At 49.8% G+C, this 16,462-nt stretch overlaps 8 protein-coding genes across 8 annotated transcripts; 3 read left to right on the forward strand and 5 right to left on the reverse strand.

Annotated features, from left to right (window-relative positions):
* Window positions 1–493: 493 nt before the first annotated feature.
* Window positions 494–1,317, reverse strand: P174DRAFT_464158 (uncharacterized protein; the record flags this gene model as incomplete). The annotated part of the gene is made up of 3 exons (XM_024830352.1): window positions 494–895; window positions 925–1,191; window positions 1,243–1,317. 3 exons carry the CDS (start codon window positions 1,315–1,317, stop codon window positions 494–496), a joined length of 744 nt encoding a protein of 247 aa, XP_024678346.1.
* A 1,000-nt stretch (window positions 1,318–2,317) lies between these two features.
* Window positions 2,318–3,586, forward strand: P174DRAFT_454758 (uncharacterized protein). Its single transcript, XM_024829262.1, has 3 exons — window positions 2,318–2,696; window positions 2,754–2,820; window positions 2,886–3,586. Exons 1-3 carry the CDS (start codon window positions 2,661–2,663, stop codon window positions 3,458–3,460), a joined length of 678 nt encoding a protein of 225 aa, XP_024678347.1. The 5' UTR covers window positions 2,318–2,660; the 3' UTR covers window positions 3,461–3,586.
* A 390-nt stretch (window positions 3,587–3,976) lies between these two features.
* Window positions 3,977–4,441, reverse strand: P174DRAFT_378450 (uncharacterized protein; the record flags this gene model as incomplete). The annotated part of the gene is made up of 3 exons (XM_024822836.1): window positions 3,977–4,206; window positions 4,283–4,355; window positions 4,406–4,441. 3 exons carry the CDS (start codon window positions 4,439–4,441, stop codon window positions 3,977–3,979), a joined length of 339 nt encoding a protein of 112 aa, XP_024678348.1.
* Window positions 4,442–5,257: 816 nt separating this feature from the next.
* Window positions 5,258–6,869, reverse strand: P174DRAFT_424926 (uncharacterized protein; the record flags this gene model as incomplete). The annotated part of the gene is made up of 5 exons (XM_024825240.1): window positions 5,258–5,407; window positions 5,456–5,544; window positions 5,811–5,897; window positions 6,414–6,648; window positions 6,744–6,869. 5 exons carry the CDS (start codon window positions 6,867–6,869, stop codon window positions 5,258–5,260), a joined length of 687 nt encoding a protein of 228 aa, XP_024678349.1.
* A 1,411-nt stretch (window positions 6,870–8,280) lies between these two features.
* Window positions 8,281–8,708, forward strand: P174DRAFT_445654 (CVNH domain-containing protein). The gene is made up of 2 exons (XM_024828392.1): window positions 8,281–8,453; window positions 8,514–8,708. Exons 1-2 carry the CDS (start codon window positions 8,321–8,323, stop codon window positions 8,699–8,701), a joined length of 321 nt encoding a protein of 106 aa, XP_024678350.1. The 5' UTR covers window positions 8,281–8,320; the 3' UTR covers window positions 8,702–8,708.
* A 189-nt stretch (window positions 8,709–8,897) lies between these two features.
* P174DRAFT_445655 (uncharacterized protein) lies at window positions 8,898–11,627 on the reverse strand. Its single transcript, XM_024828393.1, has one exon. It carries the CDS (start codon window positions 11,353–11,355, stop codon window positions 9,241–9,243), a length of 2,115 nt encoding a protein of 704 aa, XP_024678351.1. The 5' UTR covers window positions 11,356–11,627; the 3' UTR covers window positions 8,898–9,240.
* A 252-nt stretch (window positions 11,628–11,879) lies between these two features.
* Window positions 11,880–14,863, forward strand: abp2 (putative ARS binding protein Abp2). The gene is made up of 2 exons (XM_024823744.1): window positions 11,880–12,860; window positions 12,913–14,863. Exons 1-2 carry the CDS (start codon window positions 12,213–12,215, stop codon window positions 14,605–14,607), a joined length of 2,343 nt encoding a protein of 780 aa, XP_024678352.1. The 5' UTR covers window positions 11,880–12,212; the 3' UTR covers window positions 14,608–14,863.
* A 285-nt stretch (window positions 14,864–15,148) lies between these two features.
* Window positions 15,149–15,794, reverse strand: P174DRAFT_378484 (uncharacterized protein; the record flags this gene model as incomplete). The annotated part of the gene is made up of 3 exons (XM_024822840.1): window positions 15,149–15,560; window positions 15,618–15,670; window positions 15,723–15,794. The coding sequence occupies 3 exons, from the start codon at window positions 15,792–15,794 to the stop codon at window positions 15,149–15,151; spliced, it is 537 nt and encodes a 178-aa protein (XP_024678353.1).
* Between the last annotated feature and the right edge of the window lie 668 nt (window positions 15,795–16,462).

Here is a 16,462-nt window from a genome sequence, read left to right on the forward strand (position 1 = left end):
AAGAACCTGCTATCCAGCACGAACAAGCCACCCTGTGCTGATTGCTGCAATCCGTCCATTCGATCCGGACATCACACGGGCTGCTCCGAGATTGTCTACACTTGTCTCCTTTATGGTACTCTCCTTACCGCATGATCTTCATTGGTAAAATGGGAATAGGGCTTAGGGCTAGGGCCAACTTTTTTTGAATGAAGGACAAGTACTACCAAGAACAGGCTTGAAACATCGCATTGAGGACCGGACTTTTCTTTTAAACTAATGCATGCACAAAACGGCAAAAGTACGATGTACCGGCATAGGTTAACTACTTCTGTATGACTCCTCTTGTTGTGACATATCACATCTTCCCTGCTTCCGCCCACCTAATGTACTTTCATCACGCATAGTAAAGCTCTAGCCGTCCATCCATCAATGCAGCTCGTATTTCCCCTTTTCTTCTTACTACTTGGGTTTGGTCACCGATCACCCGCTCCAGCCGCTATCCAGTCAGTACTCACGCTGCCCCACCATAGATATCATCCATGTCGTACCCCCCATGACCGTGAAAGTACAAACCCGCCATATCGAACTCATCATGTTCGATCGCAGACACATCGATACCCCCGCCAGCAACATGACCGATCCCTCGACCTTCCTGCTTCACATCGCCGCCAAACGGAGACGAGAAACTCTCAGCAGCATCCTCCATCTTCATCGATGCAATTGACGCAGATGATGCAGTGGGCGTACTCGCACCCGTCAAATCATGCACGACGGCTGAATTACCCCCCAGGCCCGTTAGTATCTCCGCCGCCTCGCTCTTCACCTTCTTGTCTTCCTCGGAGAGCCCGTCATCGAGGAAGATCGCCTCCATGAACGACATGCCGTCGCTGTTGTTGCCGCCACCACCTCTTCCCTGGCCCGTTTAGTCGGGGTCGAGAGCACCTGACTGATGGTGCTCTTCCTGCTCCTCCCGGTAGAAGAAGAGGGCTTAGTGATTCCTCCGCGTGGTCCGCGCGGGGTCCGAGGCGTGACGCTGCTGCTGGCGCTGCCTGTCGTGCCGTTCCGGCCGCGCGGGAGCTCGGTGATGCCCCTGCTCAGCGCGTCGGCTTTGACTTCGTCGGCCATTTTGCGGTAGCGGCGGAAGCGGCCTTCGATGGCGTCGTAGGTAGCTCCCTGGCCGAAGAGGGTGGCCATGGCTTGGTATTCGAGCTAAGGGGGAGTGAGCGTGGTGTTTTGTGTTGGGGGTGAGGAGGGAGGAACCTTTAGGCCTGGGTGAGCTGCGATGAGCACCGCGATCAGACGGTCGGTGGACTCGTTGGCTTTCCAGTTGACCATTTTGTGTGGATTTTTTAGAGGAGATTCGGGGTTGGTAGTGGTACTTGTACTTAAGGGGTGGTTGGAAGGAATAGCGGTGCAAATTGCTTGGTTTTAGGTAAAGTAGATGGCATCGATGTAGCCCAGGGACATTTATAGGGATGGTGAGGGAAGTGTTTTTCTGGAGATGGTAATGTGTGGTGGTAGGAACCACAAAAGAGACTAGAGTTCGAGTAGTTAGCCACAGACTTCACTCTGATTTATATGCATCCTGACTGGAGAGTTAGAGAGAAGGGCAAAATTACAACACAGAACACTGGGAATCTCTGTCAAAAATTCCAAGTTGTACCAAAGATGCAGACTGGAGAGAGTCTGTGAATGTCAAGGTCGAGTACAGGTACAAGTAGATGTGAATGATCAGAGCCCTAAGCAGGTAGTAAGGAGGGGAAAAGAGCAACGGACAGAAACTTAAACATACAATCTTTAAACCCACAACAAAAAGGATAAAACCACTACAATCTGCCTTGGATGTTGTAGTTTTCGAGACTTTGTGACTGCGCGTTGGCAACACATCCTTGAACTTAAACCAACGGCGATCCCCAATATTTGACCAAACATACGAGCAGGAAGAAAGCATCGAACATCCGATGCAGATAATCTAACGCCATCGCCCATAGTAAATGCTTGGATAGTTGATAGATCCATCACAGAGACAAAGATGCAGGAACATCCTGGACAGCGATGATGCAAAATTGGAAGGATTCTGACGATGACTTGTAGATTTGAGGAATTGGCCTGGATTGTATCCTTACACCGCTTATCTGCTGTAAGAAAGTAAAGTGACAGATGGATGATGTTCAACCTTTTGTATAAGTGATTTAGTTAGGACACAGCAGGTTGTGGAAGATGACAACTCTGGCATACAAAATAGGTGGGAGGGGTGTAAGATGCTCCCGCAGGCTGTCACCCTCCTAGAGTTTGAGATGAGGGAATTACAACAACACCAGTGAGATGTGGATGAGCTTGTACTTGGATCCGTGGGATATTCACTGCCCAGAGCTATACTATACAACCGCACTCACACAGAGAGAAAAGGCTTGATACCTGCTTCTTCCTCTTCATCTTCTCTTACTACTCCTCAGCAACACATTCCCTGGCCTCTCCATCTTCTTTCACTCTTCTCACCTTGACCTGCCTTGACATCTACTTCCTCTACCTCTACTCAGCTTTCTCCTTACTTACTTATACTCTTCACATCTCCTCTACTTCTTGTTCACACTCTCCAGCTATCGACTTGTTTCTCCTTCCACTCAGTTAAACACCATACATACTTCAACACCCTGCATATCACTCTTTGCTGCACGATGCCTGTGCGCTGGACTCCCGAAAATGATCAGCTGGTGAGCACACCCTCCTCGCTACGGAAACCAAGACTGACACCACGACTCAATCACTAGCTTTTGCTGAAAATACTTGAAACTCATGAACTCTCCGTTGATACGAACAAGGTTGCTGCAGCTTGGCGTAAGTTCCCCAATTCAAGCCCTCTATTCTAAACAATGTATAGGACAAGCACTAACACTAAACAGCCGGCACTGATGATAATGAGAAGCCGACTCCACGTGCGATCAGAGAACGTCTCGTCAAAATGCGCCAAATAGTAAAGGCTTCTGGCAGCGATGGTTTCAGCATTGGCGGCAGCGAGACCTCCACCCCCAAGAAGGCCAAAAAGAATGCTACTCCCATCAAGACCCCCGGTTCCAAGCGCAAGCGCGGTGGGAAAGCCAGTACCATTGCTGATGTTAATGAGAACACCACCCCTCTTAAAAACGAGGAGAATGCAATCAGCCCAGTCAAGATGGAAACCGCCGAGGACGAGATCGACACGCCTACCAAGAAGAACCCGCTTCACCCCACTCTTTCAGGAAATCAGGCCCAGATCCAGAGTGGCTTTGTGAAGACCGAGGGATCTGATGAAGCCGTCTTTGGTATTCTGAGCACTCCTACCAAACGTTCCCGCAAGGCGAGCGTTCTTCCTGCGGGTATGGTCAGTTTCGAGGGTGACGAGCAGGGAGAAGATGATCCCGAGAGCTCTGCTTCGGAGTTCCTTCCTGATGAGGCGGGTGTGAAAATGGAAGATATGGACATGATGAACTTTGCTTGATTCGATGCTCCTGGGCTGCATGGTTCATGGCTTTCGTGCCTGGGAGTTGGCCGCTGGTTTGGAAACTGCGAGGGCAGCAAGGTCTACTTATTCTTCCTGTATCTAAGATCGTGACAAGCACGCTATGCAATCTGTGATTATCATCGTCAAAGACTACAAACAGGTGGTTCTTAAAGCACTGCATCAGTAGACGCAAAGGACGCTGCCTCGGGACCCAGCTACAAGGGTACAATCCAGCTGCATTAACAGGCGAGCATGATGCACCTATACAATGTTGCCCAATCTAGGACGTACAGCGAAGACGCAGCATCTCAACTAGTATTTCAAATTAAACCCAAGCCGTATTCCAGAACGACTGTCCTAAGAAACCAGTACCACAGGCACTGTGTAGAGACCGGGTCCACCCCCATAACCATAAATCCCAGCTACAAAACCAGAACACAACGCAGCAACACAAGCAAGAAAAAAAAACCCTCATGCTCAGGGAACTGATACACAGAAGCGAATCAGAGAAGCTCAAGCGCTGTCGACAGCAGATTCGTTCTCCTCATTCTTAGCCTTCTTAGCTTTCTTAGGACTGGCCTTGTCGATGTCTGCGCCATCACCCTTGGCGTCCTTCTTTGGGCGGCCGCGTTTGCGTTTCTCCGGAGTAGCAGGAGTAGAGGAGTCGCCGTTGGTAGCGCTGCCAGCCCTAGGATCCATTCTCAAACGTTGGATTCGGCGCTGGATAGCAACGGTAGTGCAATCTGTGTTCATTCGTGTCAACAAGCTCTGCTTCCTAATAGTGCCTGTAGCTATGATACGGCTTGTGTTTGTACTGACCGGGTCCCATATGTTTGGCAAGGTCTTCGTAGTCGAGCTTGATGTTGCTGGTGGTGAAGATTCTGAGGAGAAGCTGTTCTTGTCAGTCTTGGTGTTGCTTAAGCGTGATAAACTGAGGCGCACCTTGGCATCAGCCTCGTGGTCCCAGGTCATAGGCATGATGTCGGTTGTTTTGGAGCTCCAAGAGAATGAGTGGACTTGTAAAGTGTGGTTGTGGTTAAATCAAAGTGAAGCTTCGTTGAAGGGCTGGTCGATGGAGTGGGATACGTAGAGTAAGAAGAACTCTTAAGAGATGACAGATTGATGTAGAGTAAAAGAATGATGGTGTAGTGAGAAGAAGAAGAGAGAGGAGTATGAAAGAGCTGGGTTGTTTATCTGTGTTACTGTAGCTGTGGGCTGTGGCTAGCGAGGACCTGAAGCGGAACCGGGGCTATGTAGCTATTATTCACCTCGAACAGCACACAGGGGCCTTATTCAAGCAGACGGCGCCTCCACCGGACTTAAAGGGTTCGCCTTTCCAAGCTGGAGGCTGATTGAGAGCGTTGAGAGGTCAAACTGTTGGCCAGGGGCGATACAACAGGATACAAGCACTAGGCAAGAGGTTGGCGCGTTTTTATTCTACTCGCAGTACAGGCAAATGTGAAGAGCTCTGCAGACGATACCCTCGGTTCATATTCAAAACACTCTTAGAGAGATAGGTATCTTGAGATGTCAAAAAGCTACCCGCTAACTCAACTACTATCTAGCGCGCTCGAATATAAATTTGTTGCATGCTTCGGGATGGTATGATGAGAAGTAGTCATTGTATAATAACCCTTCTCTGGCTTTCTTGGGGCGTCTCCAAATCGTCGAATTGCCGGAATACTCGGCTGAGGGCGATATAGAGCTCTGCATAAGCGAGTCTACGCCATGTCAGTGTGACAACATTCGCGATCCAAATACAATTGAAGTCAATACGCACTGCATCCCAAGACATTACCGCCGGCCCTTGCCAAACGAGAAGAGGTGCTTTTCGAGGGCGCTGTGTGTGGCAGGGCCCTGCCAGCGTGTCGGATCAAACTTCTCTGTGTTCGGAAAAAGGTACTCGTTTCGATGCACTATCCAGGAGCTCATACTGACAGTAGTCTATACCAATCAGTATCACCAACCAAGAAAAGGATACATCTGTTATACCCCGTCTGGGACATGGTAGCCATGGAACTCAGCACCCGGCTTGGGGACGGTCGTGGAAGAGAAGTCGGCCAACGACACCGAATGACAATCTGGGTTGCGTAAGTGGACTTCTCATAGTACGGTGGGATGTGCTTATCGAAGTCCCTCCTTGATCACTGCAGTCTGCGGAATATAGTGCATCATGCTTAAAGCCTAACAGTATAGGTGCAACCTACCAAATAGGGTAATTTCCCAAGGGTCACAAGGTCCATTTTTGCTTCAGGGTCAGGAGATTACTCTCTCAGGTCTGCGGTCAACCGTTCATATATCTCTGGATTGGTGACGACATTATATGCTGCAATTGTCATTGCGTTACCTGTTGTATCAGCAGCGGCGGCAGTGAGTACATAGGCATTATCACTGAGTTGCTCGACAGTGGGCACTTTGTATTCTTCCGTGTCGTCTGGTCGAAGGAGTTAGTGATATATTCCGTCGTGTTTCCCCATAGTGATTGGTTATCAAATTTGCGGCCCCTTCTACTTTCTGGAAGTCATGGCAAAGGTCACAAAGGAGTACCTACATCAGCGGTTGGCAGAGGTGGAGCCAAACCTCGAGAAATAGATCAGTCTCGACGCCGTTGTTTTTCAGGCTGTTCTTTAAAGGTTCCAGCATGGACCTCCTTTCGGGCTCGCAGATCACGACGCGAGGCTTCCTGATGCCTACGACCCTAGGTAGACTGCGTCACTGCATGCATTCCAATGGAGTAGGAAATAGGGATGAAGGTGGTGTGCTCAAACAATGACATGATGACATCCAATATCTTCTATCAGATCCAGCATATGCGGCATAAAGCGAAAAGGCTGAGATACGTATGTATCTACCCTTGCTTCGCGGCTGTCACGAGAAGCCTAACAACCACTTCCACCTGCGTTATCTATATGTGATGGAGGATAACGATATCAGTCGTGGCTTCGCTTACCATCGTCATCGACAGCGACTACATTATCAGAGCACAAGGAGATTTGATCATCATCTAGGTCGGGCTTCCCTGACGCCTGGAAGCGAACATCTTCGAAAACGGAAAGCTGAGCTGCGCACTCAACAGTCAATAATAACGAGCAGCTTCTGCTAATGAAGACTATTTTAAATGTCGACGCCAATGGTGTGATTTGAGGAAGCAGTCTGGTCCGAGTGATCTGCAAGGACTCGGTAATCTGAGAGTATGCGATCAGCAGGTTTACTTCAACTTGGAAAGGGCAACTCTTTAAAACAGAAGACACTCGTATTATATCCCTGCTGCATCCCTTACCATGATGGCCAATCCTGAGGATGGCTTTTCCGCTGCAGTCCAGAGATTATGGAAATGTTTTCGTCCTCGTTGCTGGCTTTGGAGGCAATTCATGAAGTTCTTTTCGAGCATGCCTGCGATAGACATGAACGACCCATGATGGGCTGAAGGTTTCAGGAGCGGAAACGTTGAGATGATGAACGTTCATCATTCCAAATAGAGAGGAAACCATCCCGGGTAAGGAATTAAGAATACCTTGCATCTGTGAAGGATCAATAGAGTGATCGGGGGTTGAAAAGGCAACATTAGACTCAAGTGGGTTTGCTTTAAAGGGCTTCATCGGACTATTCAGCTGACTTGGACCTGACCTGCTCACTGGAAAACCATATAGTCATACATTGTCAGCTTCACCACAGCACAAAGTCCTGCAATACTCTGCCTTTGGATTCATCTGTTTTGAATCGACTTTTGAGACCTCGGGTTTCTCGAGTACCAACAACATTCTACGGAAAATGCCTGGGATATTGGGGATTTCTAGTCTTCACTGCTCTCTTTCTTTCTCTCTCCCCACCCCCTCTCTCTCTCGCGCGCGATAATTTGGATTTGTAGCGATATCTCACCCCGTCCCTAACCCCTGAGCGGACGAGCAACACTATTACATACCACTGAGAAAGTGATGCAGAAGATCGAACGCAATGTACCCAAAGATATTGCCGAGAGTATTGTTCATCTTTTCTCGCGCGTACCCCTCCGTACCCCACATTTCTCTGGACGCTTTTCGGAGTTGACCATTTGCTTCAGTGGCAGGCACATGGAAGGAGCCATATTACCATTCCTTCTACCACCACTGTATGCTTATCCCTGTAAGTCGGCAGAATCCGCCGTGAAGTCAACAAATTAACAGTAGGCAGCAATGCCAGCCCTACAGTCGTTGCCTACACTCAGGTCCTCATCCTGTTTGTGATCTGCTGCGCGCAACAGTTCCACACGACAATATACGACGGCGACGAGCGAACTACAGCACCATAACCTCATAAATGACATGCATACCGCACTCTGTCATGATGGGACTACTTCCTGGCTCACCTACTGATATTCGTAGGGAAAAATCAGAAGAGCGGGTTCAGAATGAGACAGAATGAATACCCCTCAGGCTCCACCACTGAAGTGGCCGCCAAGCGCCTCGATAGCAGCACACAAGTGGAGACAACCCTCAGTTGCAATATGGCGGTGACTGAATGCTGCAGTACAATTGTGGCTGGTGATGAAATACTGTTGCCTAAGATTTTCGCAGCTCAGGCCAGAAGGGGATACGTCTGCACAGAGCCAGGGACGCTGTTCGCTGCTCAATGTGACAGCTGCCACGGTGGTATCCACTAGAGCTCAAAAATGCGCAACATTGGAACAAATAGGGCAAGGCCAGGTGGTTAGCTGATCCGTCGTGCTATAAACTGTATGGGCAAGGGCCCACATTTCAGGACGGTGATAATATAAAAGTGAAGCTGTTTCCCGCGAAGGAGCATAGATACTCATCATCATTTCAGATCAATCAGTGCCATTTCCTCCAAGAGACATTCTTGACTATCTTTACATTCAAAATGAGCTTCCACCTCACAGCTGAAGACATCCGTATCGAGGGTGGTCATGTACTCGTTGCTCGACTCCGCAAAGCCGATGGCGAATTGCAAGACGCCTCGATTGACCTAGACAACTTCCTCGGAAACGACAACGGTACTTTCCACCTTCTATGAATGATCCAGATGCAGAATGCCAGATGACTTATTGATGCAGGTCGCTTTCAATGGGACGGAGTCAACTTCTCTCATTCTGCCGAGGATGTCCACTTCGCTATCGAAGGAGGCGGCGAGGTTCCCGTCCTCCGGGCTCGGTTGGCAAATGCGGACGGCGAGTTCGAAAGTGCTGACGTGAATCTGTCTGAGCGTATTGAAAATATCGATGGCGAATTCGTATTCCAGTGATTGAGAGTGAGTTCATGCATGGTTTAGCAGACCGGTTCCGCAGATCTAACATGGTTTGAAATAGTCACGGCGGAGTCTGCGCACATTGTTAATAAGATGATGAGTCTAAGGCACTGTATATGAGTTCATGAATGGTTTAAGCAGGTGATGCCGTAGGGTACTTCTACCACCATCCTGGAGATAGCTTCGCAGGGGGCGGGCGTAGTTTCGGGAGAATATCCATATATCAGTAAGAGCACATGGTATTGGGGACAGTCATTTTTAGGAAGAAATTCATAAACATGAAGCACCAGGGTATGCCACTTAATGCACCCATACCGTTGACCATGATAATAACCATCTTTAATCCTGTAACCCAACACCCCACCAAGAACGCCACTTTAGGGTGCTCCAACTCGTAGAATAACATAATGAAGGAGCAACCGTCAAACCAATCAAGCGCCTGTATTGGAACTTGCGCGAAGAAGAGACCATCCAGTAACAGAACGAAGGGGAAACAATGTAGAGACGAAAGGCAAAGAACCCGAAAAACGTTGATATTACCATGCATGCCCTGCCGCACTAGCGTCGAAGTCGTTACCATTCCAGTCTTCGTCACCACTGATCTCGTCATCAAGAAAATCTTGTTCATTAAATTGCAGTTCAGTCGGGCGCAAATTGTCAATTCTGACCATGACAATATCACACATTCCTTGGATATAAAGGTCTCCATCGCCACCATTCGACACTCGGTCTGGTGCGCTCAATTCCATATTATCTTCAGCTTCTGAATGCTTGCGTTCCGCAAGACGTGCGCTTTTGCGCTTGGATGGCGTCGACAGGCCGCTATGATGTGCTTCAGACTGGGTGGCAGCATCATTTTGGTCAAGCTGAGGGGTTCCCTTACGGAGGCTGTGAAGATCAGGGTTCGGAGGAGGACTCCTTCGCAAGAACACCCTCTCCATCTTTCCAATCCATTTCTCTCTGAAAGATGCGCGGTCACGCCATCCGATCTTCAAGATGGCGCTGATAATTAAACGGCGTAAGTTTCGAAGTTCCCTTGCGGAATCGATAAGAGACGTAAAGAATACCTCAGCTGTCGTGTCGTCCCATTTTCGCAATTGTATCAGCTCAATCTCTTGCAATGTGGTGGGCCAGGTTGGCACCTCAGAGGAACCAAGCAGCTCGGGGAAATGTGGCTCCACATCGTGATTAATGGACCAGTCATGCATAGATATGTCCATCTTGAACCTTTCAAGCACCTGGCAATACTCCGCTAGTCCTACAACAAATGACATACTTAAATGCCTGTTGTGACTAAGTTTGAGTTCCCGAAGATGCTGCCCATGAGCAGCGAGAAATGCACTGAGATTTGAGGTGGTTACTTCATCGCAGTTGTTGATGGTGAGAGAGGTAAGTGCCGAGGGCATATTGAGGAGGAGATGCTCGTTGACAATCGAGCACTCGGAAAATTCCAGCCGACGCAGATATGGAAGCTCCTTAATCGCAGTAGCGAGAATCACTTCCCGCTCGTTGGATGGCTCTGCACTTCCACCGTGATCAATATCTTCTGAAGCGACATGCAACAGTCGTAACTCGCGCAAGCCCCGGAACGCCCGGTCGTAATGTTTGCCGAGAAGGAAGGGAATCAGTTGCTTCGCTTCCATAAACCGGCTGTTCCAATCCCAGCTGCGCAGGTGTATCAAGCTCGCATTCATCGATTCGAATAGACTCTCGGGATAGACCCATTTAGACCGCTGTATCTGCCATGGAGCGAGACCCACAATGAAGTCACCTTTGTGATACAGCCGCACTTTCTTTACTTGAGGTGTCTTTTCGATAAGCCTAGGGAGTTCAAAATAACCGAGCGTTGGTCCGCTTTTGTGGAGCAACAGGGTCTCCACGTCGACGTGCAACTCTTGGATCTTATTTCTATAGTTGGTTGAAAGTGTCTCCTGCGGCTGACATAGCAGGTTGAGCAGAGCATGGCATTTGATAGGTATCAGAGGCGGAGAATGGTAGAGGGCTGACAATGCTGGCTCATGAAAAGCGCGGCACAACAAGGAAACGCTCACGAGCCATTGCGTCGAACTGTTTCTAGTTGTCGTCTTCTCATCCATCAGAGGAAACGATGCACGGAAGAATATGTCAAACAATATGTGGTACGGAAGGGTGTGCCAGGGTGGTATGACTCCAGAGCCGACCGGGAGCATGTCATCTGCCTGAACCTTTGGACGCTTGTTGAGAGGTCTTCCCAATTCCAGGCGGTTCTTCGCAGGGGGCCTTTTGGACCTTCTAGTCTGGGACCTGGTTTTCACCGTGCGATTGCGTCTAGGCCGGGAAGATGTGCCACTGCCAGCAGATTGGGGAAACGGATAGGTGTATCGAGTTGGAGCTTCAACGGGCACGATGGCTGAAGGGTCCTCGTTAGAAGATCGCTCAAAGTCATCATCTGTAGATTCCTCTCGATAAGAAACAGGGGCTCTATTTGAACCGCGTGGGCGCAGCGAAAGCGACATTCGTCTAGATCGTTCCTGATCAGAGTCGGTGTCTTCATCCAGCCGATCATCAGAACTGCTACCCTCAAGATATGATTGCACTCGGGTACGGCTAGTGCGAATAGGACGGGACAAGCTAGATGTCCTCTGACGGGATGAGCGCATTGAGGAAGACATGATTGCGTAGAGTAGTATTCGCTCTAACTCCAGATAGAAAGTCGGGTCGGCCGCAGATAACACATGGCCCACCTGTCCATCAGTTCCTCAATACCGGAAGTCCAGATACCACTGGGGACGCAGGGGCTAGCATCATGCGTTAGTAGACCAAACGTCAACAGTGCAGAAAATTAAATGAGAGATGATTGGATGAGACGGACTAGGAAGGCCTCAAGAGGGCTGAGAAGAAGAGAGGAAACGATGAGGTCAGTCGGTGTTGCCGTTCGATTATCGCCCTTGCAGAGGTTTATCGATAAGAGAAAATCAGCACATTCTTCATGCCTGAGGCCATAATCGGTCAAATGTGGCCTAGTGGTGCATGTGACAGCAGCCAAAAGGCCCAGGCACCCACTCCCCGCCCCCAAGGCCACCATGCTAGTCCCAGACGGGTAACAAGCAGAATCCCGAAATAGAAACAGTCAGCGGCCTCTCTTTTAAGGCGCGAATCGTCCAGCCACTCCATCTCTCCTCTTCCCCCCGTTCCAGGTCGGGACGATGGCGTTTACATGTCCAGATTTGAAATCTCCATCTCGTCAATATCAATGCTGAGTGTATATCTGTAAATTGTTCACTCCTTGTTGACATATAAGGCAGCATATTTATGCGCTCGATCTGGGCTGGTCCCTGAGCTACAGAATTCGACATCATAGCATTTAGCGCTCAATTATTCGCATTTGAGCTTTGGCATTTCGGTTGGATCTACTACAAATGCAAATGACTCCGGGCTGTCTATCCATACTCAGATCCGCTTTAACCGTTCAGAATTCGGAACCAACAAGTCATTGTTTCCGCTCGTCTCGATTTGTTTATTACTAGCAATGGAAAGCTCTTTCACCAGTGTGATACCACAATCGGAACCGAATGACATTGGAGGAACACCGGTGGTTATCCAGCAGTATGCGAGATACTCATCTACGTTGGAGCCAGGGTTACAGAGTGGCTCTTCGTTAGGGAGCGCCCGCAGTCGGTTAGGAGCGTCAAAGTCTCCACCCCTACATCGCAAAGCGACTCCTCGCAGTCTGCAGTCTTCCCCTACTGGTTTACGGCCAGTTGCGCCTGCGGCGTCGGCTACGCGCTCAGGACCGTCGATGTCTCCTCCAGTTTATGATACCGTTCGCCAGCGACAGGCTAGGGACCCCATGGATCAGGCAGTCTCGCGGAGCTTGCCCTCTCGCGATATTAGAGATGAAACTATCGACGATGCTTACGTGATGTTCATTCTTTATTGTAACCCAAACGTTCCAATGTCCACAGGCACCACCGAGCTTCGAAAGACTTTCCGATCTCCGCCTAGAAGCGATGGCAAAAGCTTCAGCATTTTCACCCTCTGGGAGCTTATTCGGAAGCTGGACAATAAGGAGCTGAAAACATGGATTCAGTTGGCAATCGAGCTAGGCGTAGAACCCCCTTCGGCGGAGAAGAAGCAAAGTACGCAAAAGGTTCAGCAATATGCGGTGCGACTCAAGGTTCGTTAAGCTGCGCTCGGCCAAAGGTCGCGAAGATGCTAATGACTAATAGCGTTGGATGCGCGCAATGCATGTAGATGCCTTTTTCGAATACTGCCTTGGCCATCCTCATCCGTACTACACCCAGCTTCCGGCCTCTAACGCCGCGGTCAGTGATACTCGCGACGGCGTACCGCTAGAAGAAGACCTTGCCTTGCGTGCGCTTGTCCCTGAGTGGAAACCGAAACGTGGGCGCAAACGGGCCGACGAAAGGGAGCAAGCTAACGAGAAGCCGGCGAAACGACCTCAGCTGGATACTTCCGTGGGGGTATTGCAGGCGGGTTCATTTGCAGATCAGTCTGCAACATTTCCGCAGAGCGCCATCCCATTCAGTGCTTTCCCGGACAACGATCCATGGATGACTTCTGCATCATCATTCCCAGCCGATGGCTCTACTGACAACCAGCAAGGCCAAGAGCTTCGGTGGAGACCTCTAGAGCGAGACGCATCGCCTGCTGGATATCCACAGTCAGCGATAATTCCACGAGGGCATCATCCGTCAGAGGTTCTTCTGCCAACGGCAGAGCCACGCTCGGCGATCGATCCGTCCTCTGGTGAAAAGTCGCGATCTCGGAGGCGGCATGGTCCAGCGGTTTCTTCTGCCTGGCCTAACAGCAATGCATCGATCACTGGGAAGACTCGGGGTAGGCCTCCGCAGAGAGGCGTTGTCTCTGGTCCATTCTCCACGTTTCCCGTGAATCCTAGTCGGACTGATTCCAGGCAAAGTCAGGGTCCGGGGTCAAGATCTTCACCTGCTATTGTGGTAGAGCAGAATTCCACAACTCGCGCAGACTCCCAGTATCAACAGTCGCCCACTCCTTTCCCTCATGCGACTGCCAGACCAAACAAGCTTCAGTTACAAGTTCCACAACACTTAGGCGGACCTGTCCGCCTTGCCACACCACCGACGCTAATGGTCAATGGAATGAGTACTCCGTCTGCCTCCCTTAAGGTGGAACCTAGTCATCGGAACGGCTCTACCGCTCATCCAAGTGACTTTTTTGGTGGAAGTACTGTACAAAATGTCATGCCGCATACGAATACCAATTCTCTGTCTGATAACAACGCGACCTTGGACATTAGTCTTGACGATGTTGCCCGTGTCCTCTCGGACGAGCTACTCCGCGCAAAGCTCACAGGCAGAGCAGTACCTCTGAGCGCTGAAGAGGCTCGTGCCTTAGCATTCTCCATCCTGAGGCGTTTGAGTGCTAATTACATACGACTTCCCTTGGGACTGTCGGCTCTTGCATCAGCTCTTTACCTCGGGCTTGGAGCGCATTTTGGCTTTACCAACCCCGTCCCGAGCTCCATGACGGTGAATGTTGAAAGAGTGCCCATGGCTGCTGGGGAAGGTCCAACGATGGCGGCCGATAGGACGTCGTCCAATTTCATCTATACGATTTCCCATGAATACAGACACGGTTCTCAGTTCTCCACAAAGGTCGTCTACAGCGATAGCGGCATCTCGAATATAGATGTTGGTAAATCTGAGGGATCGTCACGAATGACGGAGGATATGGACAACAGCGTTATTGAACTTGACAGTATGACCGATGCGGAATACGAAATCGATGGTGCAGAAAGCACCGCGTCCGAAATGACATGGAAACAGCGTTATATGAAGTTGCGAGCACAGATGCAGAAACGGGAGCGGTCGCTGTCCCAATACAAACGCAAGATTCTCGAGTCTGTGATGGCAGACATATAAATACGTCAACCGGCTTGCCCTATTCTGAGTGGGCTTGCACCAGCGCGATGTTAATTCGTCTGCGTATATGATCTGAATACTTAATGATACCCTTGGTTTTACTTTTCGATGCCACCTGGCGTTTGTTTCCAAGTCGATTCTTTGACATGTCATGGTGTCGTCTGCAGTAGTCGCGATCTTGTGACGCTGGGTTTTGAAGTTCGATTTGTGTTATAGATACCCCTTGTGCAAATGATACGCGTAAAGATATGACAAGAAACCTTTCCAACTCGGCGTAGAACATATGAAAGCATAAATAGTGCTTCGTATTTACTCGGTGATCTACGAGAACCGCTTGCGCCATGAAATATGACTTAATGCGAAATACAAACTGCAAGTCACAAGTAAATCAAGAGGCCGATAGAAGAAACCAATTGTCCAGCCTCCAAATCGCGTAACAAGTGATCATTCTGCAACAGCAGCCCGTGGCGAAACCGGAGAATCAAGCTACCTCCTCACTCTCCTTGACCACACCACGACCGTCGCCCTCGGAGTTTCAAAACTAGTCGAACAGCGTCTCACCGTCGACAGCAGTAGCATCAGCGTCAGCGCCCAGTCCCTTCTCCTCTTCAGCATCAGACACCTCTTCCTCCTCCACAGGGCTCAACCTCTGCTCAATCACTCTGTGTGCGCTCTCAAGGACAGTCTCCTTCGCCACCCGAGCTCTCTTGGCTCTGACCTTGCTACTCTGCCCTGCAGGCTTGCGCTTCGCGGGTGAGCTCGCACTGTCACTCTCGCCCGCCTGCTTGGCTTTGGTCTCCTTAGGAGAACCGGCCTTGGCAGGTTTGGGTTTCTTGGGGGAAGAGTCTGGAGAAGCTGCTCCTGCGTCGGGTTCGGAGCCGGCGGTGGTTGTGGTCGTGGTCTCCTTCGCTGCTTCATTGTAGGCCTTGAGCAAGCGTTCGTAGCGTTTTGCGCTGGGTGGAGGGTTAGTCCGCAGAAGGGAAACTGTTCAGGAGATGGTTGTGACTTACGCGGCTCCTCTGCTGACGATGTTGCATTCTTTGGCGACTTCGTTGAAGTCGACCTGGGCTTTGGTTAGTAGGTTGGGGTTCGAGGGTGAGGGGAATTGGGCTCACCTTGCCGCTGTTTGAGTAGCGGATACAGCTTAGGAGGAAATGGACTGTTTCGTCGGGGTTTGTGGGAGCCATTTTGATTGTTTGGCTTGGTGGGTTGGTGTTTTGGATGGCAGGTGTAGGTAAGGTGTTGTAGTTCGGATGGTATATGGAGAGAGGTGGGGGAGTTGTCGAGAGGAGGAGTCTGTAGAGAGGATAAATAGAGCGAGGAGCTAGAGGGAGTGAACTCGAGGACTCAATGACTGAGGTGAGTGAAAGGTGTTGTGAGAGGCAGATCGACGCAGGCACCGAAAGGATAACGAGACGGTCAGTGAGCTGATGCGAGAGAGGAGTGAATAGGTGAAGTAGATCAGGTCACTTATTCTCAGCTTCTGGAACAGTCAAGAGACAAGGTGACGTGCTTCTCAATTGTTTCTAGGCAGTGGGAAATAAGTATTGAAGTAGGGGATGAATAGTTGGAAGAGTCTGTTGTTCTCTGGTTGGACTCCCGTCTGTATGGTGCCTCTATCGAGGGTGTGTTGAATAGAGATAAGTCTTAGATGAGATCTTTACGGGTGCATCATATGCTATCGAACAGTCGTGAATGAGCTGTCGTTTGATTTCTCACATAACGTGCCTATTCTGAACCTAGGGACGAGCTCCAAACGAATTCAATGCTTAGAACTTCTCGGTAGGGAGATAGTGTCACAAAAGAAAACATCAAGGCTCAAAATCAAATTGCGAACTTTTCAAGCTATTGCTCG

This window comes from Aspergillus novofumigatus (assembly GCF_002847465.1).
Source record: "Aspergillus novofumigatus IBT 16806 chromosome Unknown P174scaffold_9, whole genome shotgun sequence".
In the NCBI taxonomy this organism is placed as follows: domain Eukaryota; kingdom Fungi; phylum Ascomycota; class Eurotiomycetes; order Eurotiales; family Aspergillaceae; genus Aspergillus; species Aspergillus novofumigatus.